The sequence below is a fragment of the Pezoporus occidentalis genome, unplaced genomic scaffold (genome assembly GCF_034315485.1).
Source record: "Pezoporus occidentalis ecotype Australia unplaced genomic scaffold, CSIRO_AGI_Poc_V1 ctg129, whole genome shotgun sequence".
In the NCBI taxonomy this organism is placed as follows: domain Eukaryota; kingdom Metazoa; phylum Chordata; class Aves; order Psittaciformes; family Psittacidae; genus Pezoporus; species Pezoporus occidentalis.
The window spans coordinates 3,670,036-3,693,417 of NW_026913092.1; the positions used below are offsets into that span (position 1 = coordinate 3,670,036).

The 23,382-nt window shown below is 36.0% G+C and overlaps 1 protein-coding gene across 15 annotated transcripts in view; it reads right to left on the bottom strand.

Annotated features, from left to right (window-relative positions):
* DMD (dystrophin) overlaps positions 1 to 23,382 on the bottom strand; it is a 1,213,044-nt gene that overhangs the window by 698,663 nt on the left and 490,999 nt on the right. For all 15 annotated transcript variants that reach the window (XM_062608089.1, XM_062608087.1, XM_062608095.1 and 12 more), the window contains 2 exons: positions 14,932 to 15,055; positions 8,393 to 8,480 (listed from right to left, as the gene is read on the bottom strand). In XM_062608089.1, coding sequence (XP_062464073.1) covers positions 8,393 to 8,480; positions 14,932 to 15,055 — 212 coding nt within the window. The remainder of the gene's footprint in view (positions 1 to 8,392; positions 8,481 to 14,931; positions 15,056 to 23,382) is intronic.

Sequence of the window (23,382 nt, forward strand, 5' to 3'; positions counted from 1 at the left end):
AAACCATAGCTGACAACTCTATGATTATTTTCAGACAGGGTTTGAATTCTCTGCTATAGTTTGCCTATTCCTATCTATAGTTCAATAATCACGCTTGAATTAAAGTTCATAAAAGAAGACTGACTTCAGTTATTACAGACAAGGCAATTATTTAGAACTATTAAAGGTAAAAGTGCTATATATATTCTGTGAAGAAAGAAAGGCAATACATATCAAAGACAAGCAAAGGTCTTACAATAACATCATTTATAGTTATTCTGAAACTTGAACTCAGGCTGAGTTCAAAATAATATTAACTTAAGCATCTCATTTATTTTTCAGAGGAAGTTCAAATATAATTTCTAACCTTTTTAACTGTCATGACATGTAATGAAACTCATAGCAATAAGACCAATATTGATTTTAAAATTAATAATCCTCTCAATCCATTGAGTAATACTCTATGCTTAAGAACATTTTTAATAACATCATCACTTAGACATAGCTAGTTTTCTATTTCTTAAAAACAAGTTTAAAAGCAAATGTGACAAAAGCTTTCAGTGTTACACTTTTATGATATACTGTCATTGTGGTTCATCTTGTTTGCAACCTGCACTCCTGATCAGGTATAAAAAATGGTGAAGTTCAGGTGCAATTTTTTGAAGGTATAACACAGGAAATGGAATCTCAATAACAGCTAAAAGCCTTAAATAATAATAAAAAAAAGTACTGAAAATTTACTGCAATCAAATTTTCTCAGGAAAGACTGTAATACATGATGTATGGTAAACAGCACTAAATGATAACCTCAGATCATGTCTGTTGTGGAGTACCACAGTTCTCTAGTGAATCCTATTCTGGATTCAGCTCAGGACTACTCCATTCAGAGTCACTTGGAAACAGACTGTGCAGTACCTGATAGCAGTTCCCTGGACATTCTCTGTTTCTGGGGTGTTGCCCTAGCCAAGAAAATTGTACATAGTTTTAAAAAATACAAGCAAAAAAGTAGGAAGATAGGAAGCTCAGTACCACTGAGAGATAATGGCAACTGTGGTGACTGGAGTAGCTATATGCACATTATACTCCAGAACCTGGATAGCACATTTTAAAGGCTGAGCAAGAGTATAAAATGAACCTTTAAGCATAAACAGGTAAATGGTACTTTGACATATCTAATAAAATCCAACAGCGATCTGGTCTTTTGTGTTCATTTGTTTCCATCTGGAGATGTGGTATGTATAACTACATTTTGTTAACATGTAATGTCTAATAAACACATAGAAATACGTGAAGAGGCAGCATAAACCTGAACAGCATAGCATCTCTGAATACAACCAATCAAAGCTGACAAGGCACACAGTTACTGAATCATACTGACAGCAAGAACAAACACATATATAGAAGACAAGCCTTTAGCTATGCTGTATTTCAACAATTGCTTCTGTCCTGATGTGACTTTGATTGTAAAAGTGCTGTATGTACATTACAGAGAGCAGATATCTGCCACTGTGTTCATGCTTACCTCTGAACCTGGAAGACATTGCCTATGAGTTTGGGAGAGTAGATACAAAAACATTACTTTTATTTATTCCTCCTTTCCTCTCTCTTTAGCTGCCACAGGTTTCAAAGTACTCTTAGGCAAGATTATGATTATCAGGGGAAGGAGAGTCATTAATTTTTCTTATGGAATAATAATTTTCATTATATTATTTTCTTTAAGGATTCAGAGAGGACTGTATTTCAGATGAAAATTTAGACTCATCAGTTCCTCTTCTTTTCACTCGTATGTCCTTCTTAACATTTCTATACATAAAAATAAGTAATGTTATTTAATTTTCCTTAATTCTTTTCTTTAATATCTAAACTTAGAAACTAAATGAGGTGACCCTGCCCATGGCAGGGCAGCTGGAACTAATGATCTTAAGGTCCTTTCTATGATTCTATGATTCCACATGTGCGCAGTTGACTGAAGAAATGCTTCTCTCCTCATGTAACTAAACTGGACAGTACAAGATTGGAGTGTGCAGAGATATGTTTGGTGAAAAATTGAAGAGGTGCACCTCCATTAGGCAACTCATTATCATACTGAAAGGAAGAATAATCTGAAAATCTCCACAGGATGAATTTTTTAAACTCTCTTAATTCATAGTCCACTTAGATAACTCGAAGTTGCCCATCAGATGTCGATACACCATTTCCAGAAGGATGTAAGAAAATGTCCATTACTTTCACATGAAATCATTTGGGCAAATTTGATAGAATTTTGTCTTATTTTGAAGAAAGCTAGTCCTCAATCTCATAGAAAAAATAATAATTGTTTGAGTAGCTGATATTATGACTGCATAATTTAAACGTTTTTTATTTGCTAATTGGTGAAAAAATAAGAATTTGGAACTTACTTCCATGGTAAGTACTGGTTTCTTTACTATCCTTTGCAACTTTTCATTCTTAACATCAATCCCCTTACTCTGTTTCACTCCTGGTGGCAAGACACACCAAAAGTTGACAAGCAGGAGAAGAAACGATGTAAAACCCATTCTCCCCTAAAACAATATTATTTTAGGAATAATGGTTCATAATCTTTTCATATTTCATATTCTACAAGCTTCTGATAAAATCAGTGAATAAATACACTGTACCCGGAAGAAGCAGATCATTAACTGAAGTGCATCCATTAATTTTATTACCTTGTGTACTGCACATAACAAATTGTGTGAATATTTTTAATTCTGCAGCACCTTACATGCAAGTACTTTGTAATTGCCACTTAATATGAAGTATAACTTATTAAATGCATTTATCATTTGCTATGGTTCTGTGATAGAATAATGTAATACTATCTGTGGTTTTATAGCTTTTGACTTCTAAGCATATATGAAATAGTAATTCACAAGATAACACATTTCTTCCACAGAACAGTGGCACTTAACAATTCCATGGTTTATCACAATAAATTCATTTGTATTCACTTTAATGCTGCCTACCAAAATTCCTCAAGTATTCATTTTGATGCCCTATTTATTTTATTTTAAACTACTATAATGGTCAAGTGTCCACTCAAACTGCTAAACTGCTTCACTCACATATCGACAGATTTCTTATTCTGTTTTAGAATAGAATGTAGAAAAGAAAAATAGAACAGATTTTTTTCTTAGAATCAGTGGGAAACAGAAGAGGTAAGTTTGCATTGATTAGAATCACCATACTTTTAAGAAACCATAGACAAAGAGAAGCAGAGCACAGCCCATGTAGATGAGTGGTTGGGTAAAAATAATCCACCAAAACCATAAATTATTTCCTCTGTGATGGGAAATGTCCTTCAAATTGCAACGTCCAGACTCACTACTTAAAACCACAAGAATAGCTACACTGTATGAGATGGCAGTTCTTTCTAGTGCAAAATATTTTTGCTGACAACAGTTGATAGCATCTACATAAGGCAAGAATAGTGCCCTGTAAAAATACATTTCCCCAGAATATTTTCCTCTGTGCTAAGGAATAAATAAATGAAACCCTAAATAAACCAATCTAATTATCATCTTGAGAATTTAATCTTACTTTTTTTTTATTCCCTTCTCCCATCACTGTAAAAATAAACCCAGGAAAATAAATATGAATGCTACAACAGTGAAATTCACCACCATTCTGAACTTGCTCTTATAATCAACCAGAGGTGCTAATCTATTTATGCACTTCATCTCCTACATTCAGAATCTTGTTTACAAGGAACAAGAAAGCACATTTTATATATAAGTAAAGCCAAGAATTTAGTGATACCATAATTGAAATCTTAGGAGTTTAATCATTATTAGTCCAGATCTAATTGGTACAAAATAAGTAAAAAATAACAATACAGTTAAAAATATCATCAATTTACTTCTCAAGTGATCTATCCCTTAAACGTGTTTGCCTTGTGTAGTTTTTAATTACAGATTAAACTACAAATGCATGACAGTCCTCAACTGTATCACTGGCTAGTTTTCCTAAAGGAAGAACCACACAGAACAATGATGGCAGCATCATAACTGGGGATTTGTAAACTATGGGAGTTAAAAAGTTTTTCCATTCAAGATAACATAGTACTTCACTAGATGATAAACTCCATGCCTCCCACATGTGCATAAAGGCACATTAATTGCTGCTCCTTCCATGTTACGAAAAAGACTTCCAGCATTAGAAGAGGAAAGTAAGTAGGCATAGTCAATCTGCTTTTTTTCTTCATTCAGCAAAAGTCTCCCATGCTATATCCTTTCCTATTGTTCTAATGAATCAGCAATCAACATCCCCCCCCCCCCCCAAACCACTGAACCAACCAACCAACCAACCAAAGAAAAATACAAAAACACATAAACCAACCAAAATCAAACCAAACCAACCATACCATCCCCCAAAACCCAAACCAAACTTTTAAGCAACAAAAAACACAGGAGATAACTGTATGTCCCACATTTATTACCAGAAGCCACACAAAGACTAAACATAGCTGAATTACTATGGAAAATATATAGCTGCGTAGGGAAGGCAGGGACGAGGTTATGAAAGCCAAGGCCCAGTTAGAATTAAACTTGGCTACGGCTGTTAAGGATAACAGGAAGGGATTCTACAGGTACATAGCAAATAAAAAACAGACTAGGGACAACGTAGGCCCCCTCAGGAAGCTCTCAGGAGAACTGGCTACACAGGACTTGGAGAAGGCTGAGGTTCTGAATGACTTCTTTGCTTCGGTCTTCACTGGCAAAGGCTCTGACCAAACCACCCAAGTTTTGGAAGGCAGATGCAGGGACTGTGAGAATGAAGACCTTGGGCCCACTGTAGGAGAGGATCTGGTTTGAGACCATCTTAAAAATCTGAACGTGCACAAGTCCATGAGACCTGATGAAATCCATCCACGGATCCTGAAGGAGCTGGCAAATGAAGTTGTTAAGCCACTGGCCATCATATTTGAAAAATCATGGCAGTCAGGTGAAGTTTGTGATGACTGGAGAAAGGGAGATATAACCTCCATTTTCAAGAAGGGGAAAATGGATGACCCAGGGAACTACAGACCAGTCAGTCTCACCTCTGTGCCTGGGAAAATCTTGGAGCAGATTCTCCTGGAAGGCATGCTAAGGCAGATGAAAATCAACAAGGTGCTTGGTGACAGCCAGCATGGCTTCAATAAGAGGAAATCCTGCCTGACCAATTTGCTGGCCTTCTATGATGGGGCTACAGAACTGATGGACAGGGGGAGAGCAGTTGATGTCATCTACCTGGACTTGTGTAAAGCATTCCACACTGTCCCACACGACATCCTTGTCGCTAAATTGGAAAGACATCAATTTGATGGATGGACCTCTCAGTGGATAAAGAACCGGCTGGATGGCTGCACACAAAGAGTTGTGGTCAATGGCTCAATATCCAGCTGGAGACCAGTAAGGAGTGGTGTCCCTCAGGGATCGGTTTTGGGACCGGTCTTGTTTAACATCTTCGTTGGTGACATGGACAGTGGGATTGAGTGCACCCTCAGCAAGTTTGCTGATGACACCAAGCTGTGTGGTTTAGTTGATGTGCTGGAGGGAAGGAATGCCATCCAGAGGGACCTCGACATGCTTGTGAGGTGGGCTTATGCCAGCCTCATAAAGTTTAGCCATGGCAAGTGCAAGGTCGTACACCTGGGTTGGAGCAATCCCAGGCACAGCTACAGGTTGGGCAGAGAAGAGATTCAGAGCAGCCCTGCGGAGAAGGACTTGGGGGTGTTGGCTGATGAGAAACTTCACATGAGCCAGCTTCAGTGTGCGCTTGCAGCCCAGAAAGCCAACTGTATCCTGGGCTGAATCAAAAGGAGCGTGACCAGCAGGTCAAAGGAGGTGATCCTGCTCCTCTACTCTGCTCTTGTGAGATCCCACTTGGAGTATTGTGTACAGTTCTGGTGTCCTCAACATAAAAAGGACATGGAACTGTTGGAACAAGTCCAGAGGAGGGCCACGAGGATGATCAGGGGACTGGAGCACCTCTCGTATGAAGACAGGCTGAGAAAGCTGGGGCTGTTCAGCCTGGAGAAGAGACGGCTGCGTGGAGACCTCCTAGCAGCCTTCCAGTATCTGAAGGGGGCCTGTAAGGATGCTGGGGAGGGACTCTTCATTAGGGACTGTAGTGACAGGACTAGGCGTAATGGGTTAAAACTTAAACAGGGGAAGTTTAGATGTAAGGAGGAAATTCTTTCCTGTTTGGGTGGTGAGGCACTGGAATCGGTTGCCAAGGCAAGCTGTGAATGCTCCGTCCCTGACAGTGTTCAAGACCAGGCTGGACGAAGCCTTGGGTGATATGGTTTAGTGTGAGGTGTCCCTGCCCATGGCAGAGGGGTTGGAACTAGATGATCTTAAGCTCCTTTCCAACCCTAACCATTATATGAGTCTATGATTTAATATACTTTGAGATTCTACTTTCTACCAATCCCACCTGGCAGTGATTACTGCATTATTTAACCATTTCATACGCTATTCTTCAAATTGCCTTTGCAACAGTGGAGTAGCTGAAAGTCGCATAAATATTTTAGCTTTCAAGTCCATGGTAACTGTTTCTCTTTTTAAAGGAATTGTTTCTTCCCTAAAACCACGACAAGAAAGGATCTTTATTCTTATAGGCAACTGCCATCCTTGCCTAGAATACTCTTCCTACCAAGGCTGCCGCAGTATATGGCATGATACAGAGCTCTGAGCAGTTGATAGGAAACAAGCATGCTGGCATAGCTAGACTTTCTTGTACTTGCAGCCCAAATGGAAGATGTACTTTCTAAAAAGAAAGGTGCGATCTGGGAGATACTGGAAATATTTATATGCACATATAGCCACAGCTGAGATCAGAACATCTATAAACCATGAATAAGCATGGGCCCATGGACTGAAGGATAAAAAACAAGAGCACCTTGAATAAAAACTACATGAGAATATTTAAGATGAAATATTAATCTACTCAATACTAGGCAAGGTAGGTAGTACAGTACCAGGAAACTAATATATAAGGAGCCAGGGGGTTCTGCAACTAAAACCTAAATTAGTCACCTAAAAATAATATATAACCTGAAGAGACTGGATCTTGAATTCTTGAAGTTCAGGTCTGCACTTGGCCAAAGGAAGGGTGGGGTACAGCTAAATGTGCTGCAGACGGATTATGCCCAGACTAAACAACCTTGATGTGGCAGCAAACAAATTTCAAGTTTCGCCTTAAAAGTTTTATATATAACCAGTTCTTTCAGTCAGGAAACAAAAAAATTGTCAACATTTTTCATATGATCAAGCCATGGAAAACTGACCAAATGATTTCAAAGTGTGTGCAGAAGATACCAGACTCCAGTCTATTCATTGAGCCTGGGAAGGGAACCCTTGCAACAGTTGTTACAGCAATGATAATTAAACAGAGCCCACACAATAAATATGGTCACTTTTAAAATATTGTACCTTCATACTTAAGCAATATGATCTTAGTATTCTGTCAATTTTTTTTTCAGCCTGGCCAGTTAGTGCCTCAAACTCAAAGTATTTAATTTTTAACAATTAAATTTTTGGTTCTTCATTATAATAATTGCTCTCAATTATTATAATTCATTATATAATTCATTATTATAATTCATTATAATAATTGCTCTCAATGTTCTCAAGCTCAGTGTATTCAAAATTTATATTTCTGATAATCATATGACGGACGTTGGCCCATGTTGAATATTTTAGTGCAAAGTTAGATATTCTTAAATAGCAAGGACAATGGCATGACAATCATAATTTTACTTTCATCTACCTTTGATTTTTCTTTTTCCCTTAAAAGTTTTAAAAGATCAAAAGGAAGACACAACAAATTATTTTTTTAAATCAATAATAAAAATAAAAACTTACAACTATTTTTTTTTTAATTGTATAAGCTTTGACATTTATTATCTTTGAAAAGCCAAATGCCAAAAATATCTCCCAAATCCGAACAAAATGTTATATCTTCTATGATACCGATCATTACAGCAATATGTTTATTACAAAACATACATTGGATATTATATGTCAGAAAGCCCTTTTTTCAAACTGTTCAGAGCAATGCCTCCAGGGCTTTCTAACTCAGATGAGTTAATGTACCTTCAAAAGCTTAGTATACTCAGAAAATAAGATTACAACTTAAGTGTCTGAGCAGAACAGATTGTTAATATACATTTTATTACTGTGAGCAAGTTTTACACACATTTCTTTTCATGGTACGGAAGTGCTAAGGTTTTTTTTTCTTTTTCTCTTTTCTAATTAAGATATTTAACATTCAGAAATAATAAAAGAACTATAAGGTAATATTACTTTACTGTTCCATTTAGAGTATTTGCTAATATTGTGATAAATGTGAACCTGTGCATTTATCAAATTCCTAAGAAGATTATCTAAATCAACTCCCATGTAATTACCATTCACCATCTGTTCCACAAGGGCCTCAGCTGATCTGCTGGCATCTTGCAGTTTTCTGTACTTCTCAGGCTTTTCCCGCTGGATGGCCTGCAGTATGACAGGAAAGGTGAGTATTTCAAAAGAGGGATTTTGAAGAAGAAAATAATTAATCTCAGTGATGTCTTCTGCTTTCTTGAGACCATTTAACCTCTCATACTGCCCTGCCAGCCTCCCAGTTTGCATTGAAACCAGAATGTACTGCATACCATCAAGGAGTTAGTCATAAAGTCAAATACATATACTGACACAACAGAACGGATTTGAGAAATTATATAGATCAGTATTTTACAGACAAATAAATGACACATAAACTAAGAGCTATTCAAAGACCAATATTCCAGAACACAAAAAAAATCACAGAAATTCTTTGCAGAAGAACACATTTGCTTATTTCTCATGGTAACAGCAAGAACTGAGCATGCTAACCAAATTACAGGGGTTCATAGCATGCTTCAGCATTGAACCTACATACCATTTGTTTGATTATATTACTCCCTTGTTTAAAAAGAAAAACAAACCAAACCCTGCAAAATGGATATTAAAGTAGATATCTAACATCTATATGAACATAAATAGCACACATGCATATATGAGCTACTAAGTGAGAGAGTTTACTGCAGTATTAACACAGGATTCTAGTTATGTATTGTATCTAATACTCTCAATTCACCTTTCTGCATTCAAAAATTTCTCACCCATGTTCAGGCTAGCACTCAGGCTAGCTGGTAATGGCTGGTAAATCTATCTTACGAAGTTTCAGGATATAGTATAAGAATTTAATGAATTTGGGGTTGGTAGCAATACACATGGAAGTAAAACCATTTTAGATCTGACAGCCCCTCAGTGCTGTCTTATGGTTAACATCATGAAGTCAATTGATTTTAAACTAATTTAGTTTAGGTGTAATTTAGAAGCTCTAAATCAGAACCCCAAAGAAGCAGCACAAGGCCACAGCCAAGTCTGATACCAAAATTAAAAGAGACTGTAAAAAACCCAGAGATCCTGACTAACAGTCTCCCATAAATCAGAGGTCCTCACTTCACTGCAGCAGATACACACATATTAAAGGATATACCACTGCAAATCCTACATGACATGTACAGAGAGATAACACAGTCCTGGCTGCAGCATCTCAGTCTGGCTGACCCCACTAGGCTTCCAGATCACCTTCTTTATTTGCACAGCAAAAGTATATTCTATGTGATTTGACTCTTCAGGGGGAAAAGTTTCTTACAATTGGAAAGAAACCTCAGTGAGTGGCTAAGAATGCATTTAGTAGAATAACTTCATATGCTTACATTTCATAGAATCATAGAATTAGGAGGAATTAACATAAACACCTTTGAATAAACTCTCTTAAAATATATTTTAAAGTGTGATGCTTAAAACACCTTCAGTTTAAGAAGCATCAGCTCCCCAGAAGTCCTTCCCAGATGAGGAGATGTTCAGAACTTTAAAGAGAGATTTTCAGTTAAATTCACACGTTTCCACAGCTTACTTAAAACTGCCCTGCATTTGTGCATATAGAAATGATTAAACAGCAGGTTTTCTAACAATAACCCAAAGATGTTATCATAATAAAATTTTGTATAAATAAAATATATAAAGAAAGGATATTTAAAGAATGAAGGATGGAAATATATTGGATTTTATAAACCTATCGTTAATATATACCTAAGTTATCATGAAAGATTACAAAGTTTAACCCCAATAAGTTAAAGATGACTGTATTAATTATTCATAGTTTTTGTAGGTCAGAAAACAATCTTCTACCGTTCCACTGTACAATTTAAATATTTTCCAAATTAAAAAAGAAGTAGTAATTCTCTGCAGAGTTCCAAAATTTCTTACAGAATCCTAATTAATACTACTCTGTCTATAATGCCAGGTATAATTAGCATGAATCTAAGTACAGAAAACTCAAAGGAATCATTAAAACACTAAAATATACTGAAAATAATTCTACTTGTCTGCAATGCCAGATGCGTAATTATCATGATTGTAAAACTGTAGTGAGCACAAATGAAACATTAAAAAAACTTAAAATATACTGAAAATTAGTTTTTAGAAATATAAAAAATGATATTACATCAATGTCTGTTGCAGTGTACCTTTCAGTGTACAGTAATACACTATGTATGCAAAAAAAGTGGAGAAATATCTACTTCTCTCCTGAAAGATTTTACAGTTTCCGGGTCCTGAGAGAAAATGTAAAAACTATTGGTATAGTCCTTAAATAAACATGAAAATTTGGTACATATCACACCTTCTGTCAATCACTTTTCTCCACTCATTTTTATGCAACTGGAATATACTATAAAAATTAAATTCTATCATTCATTACAGGAATACATATGTTTACACACAAAAAGCACAGCGCTAGCCAGAGAAGAAAAGACTGTCATCTTGTTCCACACAGAAAGACAAATTACCTTATCTGGAGAGAAAGGAGGACATTCACCCTAGCTACTCCTAGCACTAATCAGTGTCCTGCCAGTTCTCTACAGACTGCCAGTGTTTGCCAAACCTGCAAAATGTCTGGGATTTTTCAGCTTCTAAGAAGGATTTCTTTCCATAAACACATGTAAAGTGCCTCCATGGGAGGAAAAACAAAGGGAGTAGAAGCCCTGGAACTACCTCTCATTTACCTCTTTGGCTCCATTTTGTTAATTTCTTCCTTCACTGAAGGGAACCATTCAGGTGCTTGTGACAGAAATAGGCTGGCTAAGTTTGTAGAGGTTTGTGAAGTTTTGAAAGTGTTAGATTCTGTACATTGTAAGCAACCCTTTTTCTTTTTTTATTTTTATGAAAAGTTGTGGTAGGGGCAGAGCAACTTAAAAATATTTCCAAACATATAACTTCCCCTTTTGTACTCTGTTTTCTGAAAAGACCTTTCAGGAAAAAAAAAAAAAGGAAAAAAAAAAATACATGAATATGAGAAAAAAAAAAGAAAGCAGTTAACTTTACAGTTGGCTTTTCAATCAGGGATTAATTATCTTCTGAATTATTTGCAACTGGCAGTACAAATGTGTAATATCCTAGTTTTAACTGACTGAATAACACTAAAAAATCATCTTTACTTAAATGTCACCTGAAGGTGAGGAGGCTGTTTTCACAATGATAAGCATTTTATCTGACCCTGAGATTTTAGTTGGCAGCCAATGACTTCACAACCTAGAAAACATTAATGGTCACACTATTGGATGGTATTTGGATGTTATTCATATCAAACCAACATCCTACTTTGAGAGCTCTGTGAAAGGATGCATGGTAGCAATACTCCCTGACCTCCTCTGACTTCGACCAATTACCCCTTAGGGCAGGAGATGGCAACATTTTCATCATTGGCTCTCAGAGTGATTCAGCTTTCAAATATCCAGGCCCAACAAAGCATGTCTGAAAAAGGTCAGTAAACCAGAACAAATAAGAACGGAACTTTTGAGAAGGCCGAGAGGACAAATTTAATTGTCTAGGATATATGACATTTTCTCTTACATCTGTTCCTTGTATGCTTACCTTGGATTCAGAATTTCTAGGTGGTGCTTCTTGGCTAAACAATATTCCTTTCAAGGAGTTTTATTCCCATTTTATTCTGGGATTTAGTCTCCAAGTTGACTTATTATAAAGCAGGATTTTCTATCTAAAAAGTTTCAATTTTTGCAGCTGAACCTTTATACACTTGAATTTCCAATACTGAAAGCTCATCATGGCTTTAGAAGAGTAACAATAAAGAATACGTACTAACTGGAAAACGTCAACGGTGTAATGCACTGTAGCAATATTTACAGCATTAATGTTTGGATGTCTTCATTATTTAGCAGTAGTACAGCTGTTTCACAATAGAACTTCTTATGGCATCCAGTCCCTCTGGCCAGGTAAGGCAAGTATCTTTCTTTTATAGCATGGAAGGGCTATAAATGTTTTTGCTTCTTCCCAGACATAGGAATGGGCTTTATGTGCATATCTAATATATTCAATCTACATAATACATTAGCCTTAAAAATAAAACTAATTGTCTGCCAGTTTTTGAAGAGCAGATAGCTTAATAAAGTCAGTGCATTTCATACAGCCTGCTTCAGTCTCCGTCTCCTCAAGGCTCTTCTGAGCTGGGATCGGAACAGGCTTTTGAACTTGATGAATCATTAATGATGGCAAAACAGCTTTCCTTGTGGCTGTCATTACTGAAGTCAGCATCCCTCCATCTCAAAGCAGATGTACTGCCACTCTACCATACGGAAGTGACCTCTTATTCAAGAAAAATGATGAATAGGAGGAAGCTGCCACAACAAGAAAGAAAATCATCTAACTAGTAACTTGTCCTCAAAAGAACAGCTGAAAGAAAAGTCATTAGGAAAAGGCCCTAGGACTGGGCACCTACCATGGTGAGCAACAAATGGTAGGTCTGACATCAGCCAAGCACAGGTATTCTGTGCTACACCCATATATATATATATATATATATATATATATGTACACACACACACACACATATATAATCACACACACACATATATAGAGATATATATATAGTTATAGAGGGAAAAACTAAATGACAGATCTCTATATAAGGGCAAGATGGGGCTTCTGCATGCATGTGCCTGCAGCTGCATTCAAGCATGTATAACACAGGGGTGTAACTATGTATGTCAGTACAACAGAATCTTTTTCCATTATCACTAACAAATATCTTCCTTCTTGGCATTTCATCTTTTTTTTTTTTTTAATATGCCTTATACAACTTTACTAGAGACTATAATATATTAAAACCACACTACCTTTTCCACTGATTTGAAGCTAATTTTGAGCAAATTAGGAACAAAAAAGTGTAAACAAGCAACACAAACTGCTCAAATCAAAGAACTAGACAGTACTTCCTACTTTGACGACTAGCCTTAGAGATGGAGACAGAGATTAGACCTGGAAAAGTGAGGTCAGGACAAGCTTTAAAATCTGGCATTTAAAAAAAATGCATTTTTTGCTTTTTTGAGAAGCATGCCCAAACTGAAAACCATACAACACTGAGCCATGTAGTACTTTTAAGTGCTGTCTTTCATAGTTCTTCTATCAAATTAAAACACACAATCAAAATTTTTTCTCCTTTAAAACATCTACAAATTTCTACATGTAACTTGATTTTCTCAATGAAATGTTTATTCTAAAAGCAGCAATACTCCATGAAATCCAGCATAATATGTAGATCAAGATGAGCTAATTTGCCATCCTTGAAATTATGTTCCTCAAAATGGGAACATATGTTCTTTTTTTAAATTTTACCTACAATGAAGATTGAAGCATTCCAAAAATTAACTGTATATCTATGCATGTATTAGAGTAAATCCCATTACCTCAGTATGGAAGCAGCTGAACCCATTAAATCTTTTCAGTATATTTGATAAATGTTACATACATTTTTATATATAGAAATTTGTGTATATTTGACATAGCATGAAGTGTTGCCATGAACTACATTAAGCACGTTATGTTCTAATGCATATGTACTAGCAATATTATTACATTAACAAATTAAAATTATTGTAAGAAAGCTATGACTTAAAAAAAAAAAAAACAACATATATTTACAGTCACAAAATTCAGTGTTCCTCAGTCTTATCATAACTAATTTCTGATGGACAAGCAGACACAAAATAAAACCAGCAGCAAAACTCATGTCAATACAGTAACCTTGTTCCATCTGTTTGAGTGTTAGGAGTATGCATCACCATATATTTTAATGAAGTTCCATGATATACTATGATATTATAAGGGCTAATAATAAAAAGAACTCCCTTTTTCTTACTTAGAAAAGACATGTATTTTTGCATCTATCTATAAATGTAAATATGGAAGAAAATTTGTAATAGTTTAGCTTCCAAGGGCTAAACTCAGAGTGTGCGAAACATACGCACAAACACAGATACTCATTAAGCAGCCCAGAATCATTCCTTTTGTCAAAAGTAGAAAAGTAGTTCAAGAATGGCAGTACAATTCAAAAAAATTATAGAAAAAATAAAATGTGGAAACTGGTGTTTTTCAGATATATTTTACAGCACTGTAAAAAGAATTAGATACAGATTTTGTTTAGCACGCACTAAAAGTAGACACTTTTTACATCTCTCAATTTATCCATGTATAATGTCAAATTAAGCTGTTAGTATAGAATGATGATGCATATTTAAGTAGTAATGTATATGCTTTGATTCAACTTTACCACTTTCATGATAAAGACTTTCATGAATATAGAATATCTTAATTAAATATGAGTATATAGGAACAAAAAATAAATAAACAAAATCTCTGTATTCAGACAGCCTGTGCAGCAATTTTGGTGCCAAAATCTGAAATTCACAGAAATGGTGAGCACTTCTAAATTTCTCTCGGACATATGGACAATCAATGCTTGCCAGTCTATATGTGAAATCATTTAAACTTGGACTTTGAAAGCACTTTGACGAGCTAATACAAACATAACAGACATATATATATGAGTACTTTCTCCTACATTGACTCTTTCTCTGAGATCTGAGAGATTGCCTTCTTTTCGATACATTGCAAACTCAGGACTCTGAAGCACTGCTTCTGACCGGGTCATCCAGCTGTGGAGCTCTGTTGTATCTGAGTCAAACCTGAGAGACAGAGAAATGTATTAAGACATTTCATTTCCACAAAGTTTCTGAAAATAGGATTGACAGAAAACGTGTTTAACTGGTTATTTAAATGAGTGAGTAAGCAGCAATTTCTCTCAACAAAACAGTTTTAACCCTTCATATTTCATTAAATAGCTAATAAAGCTATTCATTTTAAAATTTGGAAACAGAGAAAAACTTCTTCATTTTTAAGACCCTGATTTGAACAGTTGCTACAATTTTCACAATAAGGATTTTAATCTTACAAGCTGATGGCTTTGGAAGACATGATACAAGTGGTTCTCATTAAAGACAGTCCTATTGGCTCAGCTGAGAATGTAAGGCCTCTATGGCTGACCAAATGCAGCTTTCATACCTGCAAGATTTCTGTCCCAGTTAGTGCTGGCAATATTATGAAGGATATTCAAGCAGGAAATTTGACCATTAGAAAGCAGTCTCTTCTGACTGACTCTAATTTGTTGCAGAATGCAATTACTAATCAACAGTAAATTATAATTTTCCTACAGCTAAAGATTTAAAAACTGAAAATTAAGATCCCTATCTCTCTGTATATGCTTCTTAGCTAGTTTTTTACTGTACAGTCCTTTTTATTACAGTCTGGATCCTTCCATCAACTCCTTTAAAGCTGATATTAATTTCTGTAACTTCTTCAGAAGGTAATAGCACAAAATGAAGGTTACCATATGCAGGTATTTAAATTACTGATGTGTAAAAAAATTCAAACTGTGGTTCAGTATCTGCTGTAGTTTTTAAAACAAGAAGATTGAGACAATGCTTTTTCTCAGTTGTTCCACACAATATCACCATATGCTTGACTATATGTCTTTATTGCATCGTAAGTTCTAATATCTATATCTAGTTTGTGACTGATTTTCTTTTTGCAGCAATACAATGAAACCAATAGAATAGAATGATCTAGAAAAAAATAATTAGCTGCATTGTTCAGTTTGCTTTGCAAATATATGTTGTATCATTTACATACATAATTGAAAATCTATTAAAACAAGAGCCTGAATGACAATTATATCTTTGGAGGACTTAATTCTTTTATAAAAAATATACTCCGTATATACAAGTACTAAAATACAAGGATGTAAGCTAAAGTAAGGTGCTACAGAAATCTACATATACAGAAATGAAAAGTAGTTCCATGTTGGATCTAATATTTATGCCTCCTTTTTTACTTCTCCACTGTGATCTTTGTGACTCCATTTAGCAACACAATGTGCAAGACTGAGTAATAAATAATGAAAGTAGAAGAAAGAAGAGCCATACACTGCCTTAATACCAGCCCAATATTCCATATTCAAATCACAAACTTTAAGGAATAATTTTGATAAAGCAATCCTAATAAAACTATTTGGCCACTCATTAAAGGAGAAACAATATAACTGTGAAGTAATGGAAGGTGCAGAAATCTTCATTTTATAAAGAATTAAAAGTTCAGAGGCTGAAGACAAAATAGAATTCCAGATGTTTCAGGGAATCTCTGTGCCTGTACCAGATTCTAATCCCTGAAATCAAAGTGCACTGCCTACTTCAGCTTTATTTCTGACCCTATGTGACATTAAATCAATTCTATTTTCTGAAATAAACGTTATCGTCTGTTCTGCGTATAACAACTGTGCATTTAATGACCACAGAACATCAGACATCTTATCAAAACAAAGATGAGTTTACCAATCCCTCAGTACTAAACTTCCTTGTAGGTAAAACTGTATTAATTCTAGTCTCAAGCTTCAGGTAAGTAGGGCCAGTAAGACCAACTTTCTGAAGAATAGTGTGGAATTAGCCTGGTATAGGATGGAAATTGACAGAGCAAAATGGTTACCAGTGATCATTTCTTAAACAAAAGGACATGGGCCTTGCCTCTGCAACATCCTTCCTAGAAGAAGAATGGAAGAATTTGGGGCAGTTTTGATAAAACAAAAAAATAATCAGGAACATGTCCCACGGTCAAGAGATTCATCAGATGGTGGAAAGTATTAGCCACAGGTCTTTAAGGTCACTTCCAACTCAAACCATTTTATCCTACAATATGATTCTATGATACGACAGAGCTGGTCTCCATCACTTGCAGTTTCTTCTGGAAATAAATATAACTCCACAAAGCCTCCTACCCAAAAAAGGGCTATAAAAAGGAGGCAGAAAAGGATTAAGAAATATTGAAGTTAATTCAAAGTAGCTTTTTGCAGCACAAAAATATCCTCAATATAAAGATATTTTTTCAGTTTGTAGAAAACCAGGAAATACAGGTAGAATAAGAATCATTCTGTTAGGATGACTGGACATTTCCTCTCTAAGCACAGCTGCAGTTACAAACTATATTAAATCTAGATTGATATCAAAGGATCAATCAGTTTTTAAATCTCCTAAGTACAACAATACTGTTGACATAAAAAGTAATGCAAGATTACCTTTCTGACTCAATAAAGTTGAGTGCATGTAGAATTTGTTAAAATAGATCTATGGAAGACACTAAAACCAAATCTCTTGAGAGAGTTACTACAAATAATTTCCTAATTTAACATGCACATTATCTTGCTCCCCACCTAAAAACTCAATCTACAGCAAGGATTTACTCTTTATGCCACATTCATAGTTTAGTTTTCCAATTAGTCTTTCCTTCTGCTAGTCCACAAGAGAAAGACTATATTTTACTGCTCTCACTGTCTTCTCTCTATAGGCCAGCACGTCAGCTGAGTTCAAGTACAGCCTCATTTTACTGCAGAGCATGTCTGAAAATCCATCTTCACATTTTTAATCCATACCATTCAAATTTTCACAGAAGTCCCCCACCAATTTATTTTCTGAATCTTATTAAGACACATGCCCACTTCAGATTCCCATTCAAAATTCTCTACTGAGAAGGTCACCACATGTACTTGTTCAAAAATGATTCCTTGTTCTAAATTTCCCTTCCTTTTCCTTATTATATACATGATAAACCTCCCAATTAAGGCATTTCATAACTTAGTGGCATTTTGTTTTCCTATTTCTTTGCATGGAATTTCTAACCTGAATACCCAGCAGAGTATGATACTCAAGTCCTACTACAATGGCATATAGGTGGCATATACTTTCTGGAAGCCACTATATTCACAGTTCCTGCGGCTTAAGGATATCATTTTTGAAGAGTGTGTACAGCTTTCCTGGACCCCTTTGTCCTTCACTAATGTTTCCCAAGGAATTTTGCCAACTAGTGTCCTAAACAGGCTTCTGGAAGTCTGAGGTGGAAGCTTTGCTGACCTTCTTTCCTGACTTCACCAAGGACTGAAAATTCAATTATTTCATGATCGTTTTGCCCAAGATGGTCTCCAACCACCACATCACCCATCAGTCCTCTGTTTGCAAACGGCAAATCTAGCCAGCATCTCCCCTGGTTGGCTCACTGGGTTGGGAAGTGTGTGGTATCTTCCACACCCTCCAAGAACCTCCTGGATTGTTTCTTCTCTGCTATAGTATACTACCAGCAGATATCTGGTAGGTTAAAGTCTCCCATGAGATTAAAGGCAAGCAATCATAAAACTTCTCTGAGTTGTTTGAAGAACACTTTATCTGTATCTTCATCCTGGTTGTGTGGTCTTTAACAGACTCCTACCAGGATATCTGCTTGGTTGGCCTTCCCCCTGATCTTCACCCACAAACATTCAGCCTTCACACTCACAACATTGAGTTCAGTGTCAGTCGACATACTCCCTAACATACAACACAACCCCACCACCTCTTTTTCCTTGCCTATCCCTTCTGAAAAGCCTGTAGCCATCCACTGCAGCATTTCAATGATGCGAATCATTCCATCACATTCCTATGATAGTGATTATGCCATGACTTCCTTGCTGCACAATGGCTTCCAGCTCCTCTGTTTGTTGCCCCATTCTGCAGGCATCGGAACAAATGCATTCAAGTTGTCCTGTGGATGTCTGGACTACAACAGCGGCATGCTACCCTCTGACTCATTTTTAGCGAGCCAGGTGTTATCCCCTTTTCCCTTCAAACCTAATTTAAAGACCTCTCTATAAGCTCTGCTATACCTGCTATTATTGAAACAATAGCTATTGAAACCCCACTTTGAATAAGTCATGATAATTCTTCCTTTGACATATTTTTTCTACAAATAATCCAAACTTTTCTAAGTAACCAAGCATTAGAATCCAAATACATTATTTTTAAAGAAATGAAGGCTACTTTCTTAAAAAAAAAATAACACTTATTAAAAGAAAAAAAAACACTAGATGGAGCAGCTATCCTACTTTAACATGCTCTTCTCCTCAAAAAGCATAAAGTCTCTTTCAATTCTGAACCTTAACATTATATCCATAATAATGTTACAACAAATACCTTAGAAACATTAGGAAGCATGTACAAAGTTATTTACTAAATAGCAAAGAAAGGTATCTTTGGATGTTATTTCAGAAACATTAATATTACAAATATGCTTAAATTAAATGTTAAGCAGCTTGTTTGCTATTTAAGAAACCTGTGAACAGAACAATTTACTGATTTTTCTATGCTACACAACTGACTGGTTTTGCCCACAGTATGTAAATACCATGAAATGTTACCTTGCAACCATTATCCCCATATACATTATTTTTTTCATCCTAAAACTGTAGCTTTGTTACATTTATCTCTAGTCCTAATGCCTAACACATACTTTCAAGACCTGTATTATACAGCTTCGAGTATTTTTCCCTTCTTCAAATTAATTCCTTTGGAAAAGGTGATTTCCTATGACCAGCAACAGAAGTTTGCACATGACTGAATTATTCTGACTTTATGAAGCATTACTTTTGAGGTAGATTTAGAAAACTTTTTTTTTTTTTTTTTTGGCGGGGGGGGTGGGGAGAGGGGAGGAGCCATCTTTATCTTATCTCAGTTTTCCACCACTTATGGTAAAATGTTGCTGTAGGAGGCAAGAAAAATCTCAGCTTCTTTCCCATGTATTTATGCCACAGTGAGTTGGGGCAATGGAAATGTGACATTCACTCCTGTTTATGCTATTGGTCTACAAGTCTGATTGCTTCTCCTCAATTTCTTCAGTATAAATGGAGACTCTCATACTTCTAAATACTTTCAAAGCACTTGGAAATGTAAAATAAAAAGCGCTCTAGAAAGCTTGATGTTTCAATCTTAGCCACCCATTATTTCTCTTCAACTAAGTAGCTGGGGACCATATTCTTATGCAGTCTGCTACCATGATATTCACAGACAAACTCCTCTTTCTTCCACCTTAAAACTAAGCACCTAACAATTCACACTATAGGTGCAGTGCATCTTTAAAACATCCTCTAGTCTAAAACATTCAGATCATATGAAAGCAAACCTGGAGCACAAATCTTTCAAAACACATGGCAACAGAACCCGATACACTTATTTCAGGTATACTCCTTTACAGAAACAGTGTTGACTAAAGCTTGAGAACAGATGAAAGAAACATTATTCACTACCTCAGAAAAGCTCTAACCCTCAATATGTGTACCCCCCCAGCTCTAAAAATAATAGGCAAGAACATGCAGTGTGTTGTACCATAACTGAAGAGGCCTACATGATCTGGTTATGCACCTTCAGAAGTTTCTGGCAAGCATTCAATAATTTCTGTGTATTTTTAGAAGCACAAAATCTAAGCAGTATCACTTAGTTAATTTCAAAACCCAAAAGCTGTGCAGTACTGTGGCTTTGTTTGTTCTCCGGTGTAAGTACAACTATATATACACAAAAAAGCCTAGAAGATCTTGCAGCCAACAATGACCCAGAAAATAACTGACTGGCAATACAGTCATGGGGTTCTCCCAGCAAAAAAAGCATTGACGGAAAAGGTGTCTAGTCACCAATGCACAGAGTCATTTTAGCTGAGCACCCAAATCTTAAGATGAGGGTTTTTTCCCCCTATTCTTATGTTTATGCTCCCTGTAAATTTATCATGCGCAGAGAAAGACAGCAGCATAGTGTTAAATGTATTAGTTTCTAAGACTGCCTTTTTATGTTTTAATAAAAGCAGGCCTAACAATGATTATTCTAAGCTGAAACTCCTTTCCCAAAGTTTCCTTTCAAATTGTTTATCTCAAGCTATTTATTGACTGGCCCTCTGTCGTGGTTTAAACCCAGTCAGGTAACTCGTTCACTCACCCCCCCCTTCTTTCCCTCCCCCTACTCCCGGAGGGACAGAGAGGAGAATCGAAAAGAATGCAACTCCCACGGGTTGAGATAAGAACAGTTTAGTAACTAAGGTATAACACAGATCACTACTGCTACCACCAATGATAATAATGATAAAGGAAATAACAAGGGAAGAGAATACAACACCTCAGCACCAGCTGACCGATAACTCGCCCCCCAAGCCAGACCAAGCTCCAACCGATACCTCCTCCAACCCTGCAGTCTCCCAGCCCTTCTGGCTAACTCCCAGTTACATCCTGGGCATGACGTGCTGTGGTATGGAATACCTCTTTAGTCAGTTTGGGTCAGGTGTCCTGTCTCTGCTTCCTCCCGGCTTCCCCTCCTCCCTGGCAGAGCATGAGGCTCACAAAGTCCTTGGCCAAACCAAAACATTGCTATCAGCTCTGTTCCCAGGCCAAAAGTCAAAACACTGCACTGCATCAGCTACCAAGAAGGGGAAAAATGACTGCTACTGCTGAACCCAGGACACCATCACACTATGGAACACCCACTTGGAATTTCTAGAGAGGAAAGGTAAATAAGTCTTTTTGGCTGTTCAGTTAGAAATGCCAAGAAAAATATCTAAATTGAAAAATGCTGCCTTCAGATAATATAGCCATCATTCATCCTGCTGCACAGCTGTGGACATTTCTAATGTCATTTACTTTGTACATTACCATATTGCAAGTCCACCCAGTGCCCACTCAGTGAACAGTCATAGTGATCTCATTCTCCTATGATGTTATGATTGTGTTGTTAAAACAAATCTAGTAAATCCTGCACACAAAGCAATATTCAACCTAGTTAGACCATATTAAAGTGTATCAAACAATGGACTACCTTCTTCCTGCTAGAATTCAGCTTGCTTTCCTACCTGATCAAAATAAAAATCTACACTGTGCAGCAATGAAAAAGATTCTGATTTTAAGTATATATAAGAAACCATAATTTATTTATCCACCTAAAGACATTCTATACAAAGACAGAACTACAGACTGCTCCAAGGTTCATATCCTGACTCTTAAACAAAAGGTAGACAGAACTTATATGGTGAACTAATATCTTCTAGATAGCATAAAACACGAATCAACCCCCCTCGAAACCTAGTATGCAATGGTAAAAAAACATTAACACTCTGTAAAATTTAGTAGCAGATCTGCCAATGATATAGCTGCAAGCAATCATAGGCTCAATTTGATAATATATCCTATTTTCTCTAAAAGGATCTATCAAATTTATATATAACCTTGCTGGTTGAAATGCCTTATAGAGACAACAACTAAAACACTTTAAGGCTTTAAAATTCTCAGTTTGTATAAAATGAAATATTTCTGAACATAAACTAATTCTATAATCCAGCTAATTCCTGCCCTCCAGGAGTTACCTCACAGACTAGAAGCCTGTAGTCTGTTGTACCCTGCTAATTTTACCTTCAGTATTAAGGCAAATCAAAGGAATATGAACAAGAAAGAAAACACAGACTAATATTACATACTTAGTAGCTGAGAAAGGAACTTCTGATGCAAGTTGGTCTCCAATTTTGTAATATTGCATAGCTATTTATAGCAACAAATTTCTTGAGGTATCATAAAATACAGCTTTTAAAAAATAGTTCATTTAGTTTTAACTAAGGTAATGCTTTCTTTTGTAATAGTAGACTCCCATTTCACTTCATTATATTTATGCCAAGTAAGATCATTCCTAAAACATTCAGCTTGGAAAGAAAAAGTTAAAAATTTTAATATATCAATATTTGAGAGAGTAAAATTCCAGTGGAATTTTAATTCTTAATTTGTCAATTTCAAAATAAAGAATGACAATATTTTCAAGACAGGGGTCATGCCTTAAGATAGGTTTACTCTTCCATATAAAAAAAAACTAGCTTCTTAGCATCTCATTCAGAAATTTAGTTCTTGAGCCAATTCTACTTAAACTCATCAGAAATTTTTTTGTGACTTTAACAAGTGTTCAAATGTATTAGTCTAAACTCACTTGTCACTTATACTTGAGTCACACAGGAAAAAAAATCTGAAAATAATGATACTGCATGTTTCACCAAGTATGAATTCTGCCTTTGCAGAACTGTTATTTCTAATGCTGACCTACAAGCCAGAAAGAACACAACTTGAATTTTAGAAACCAGGCAA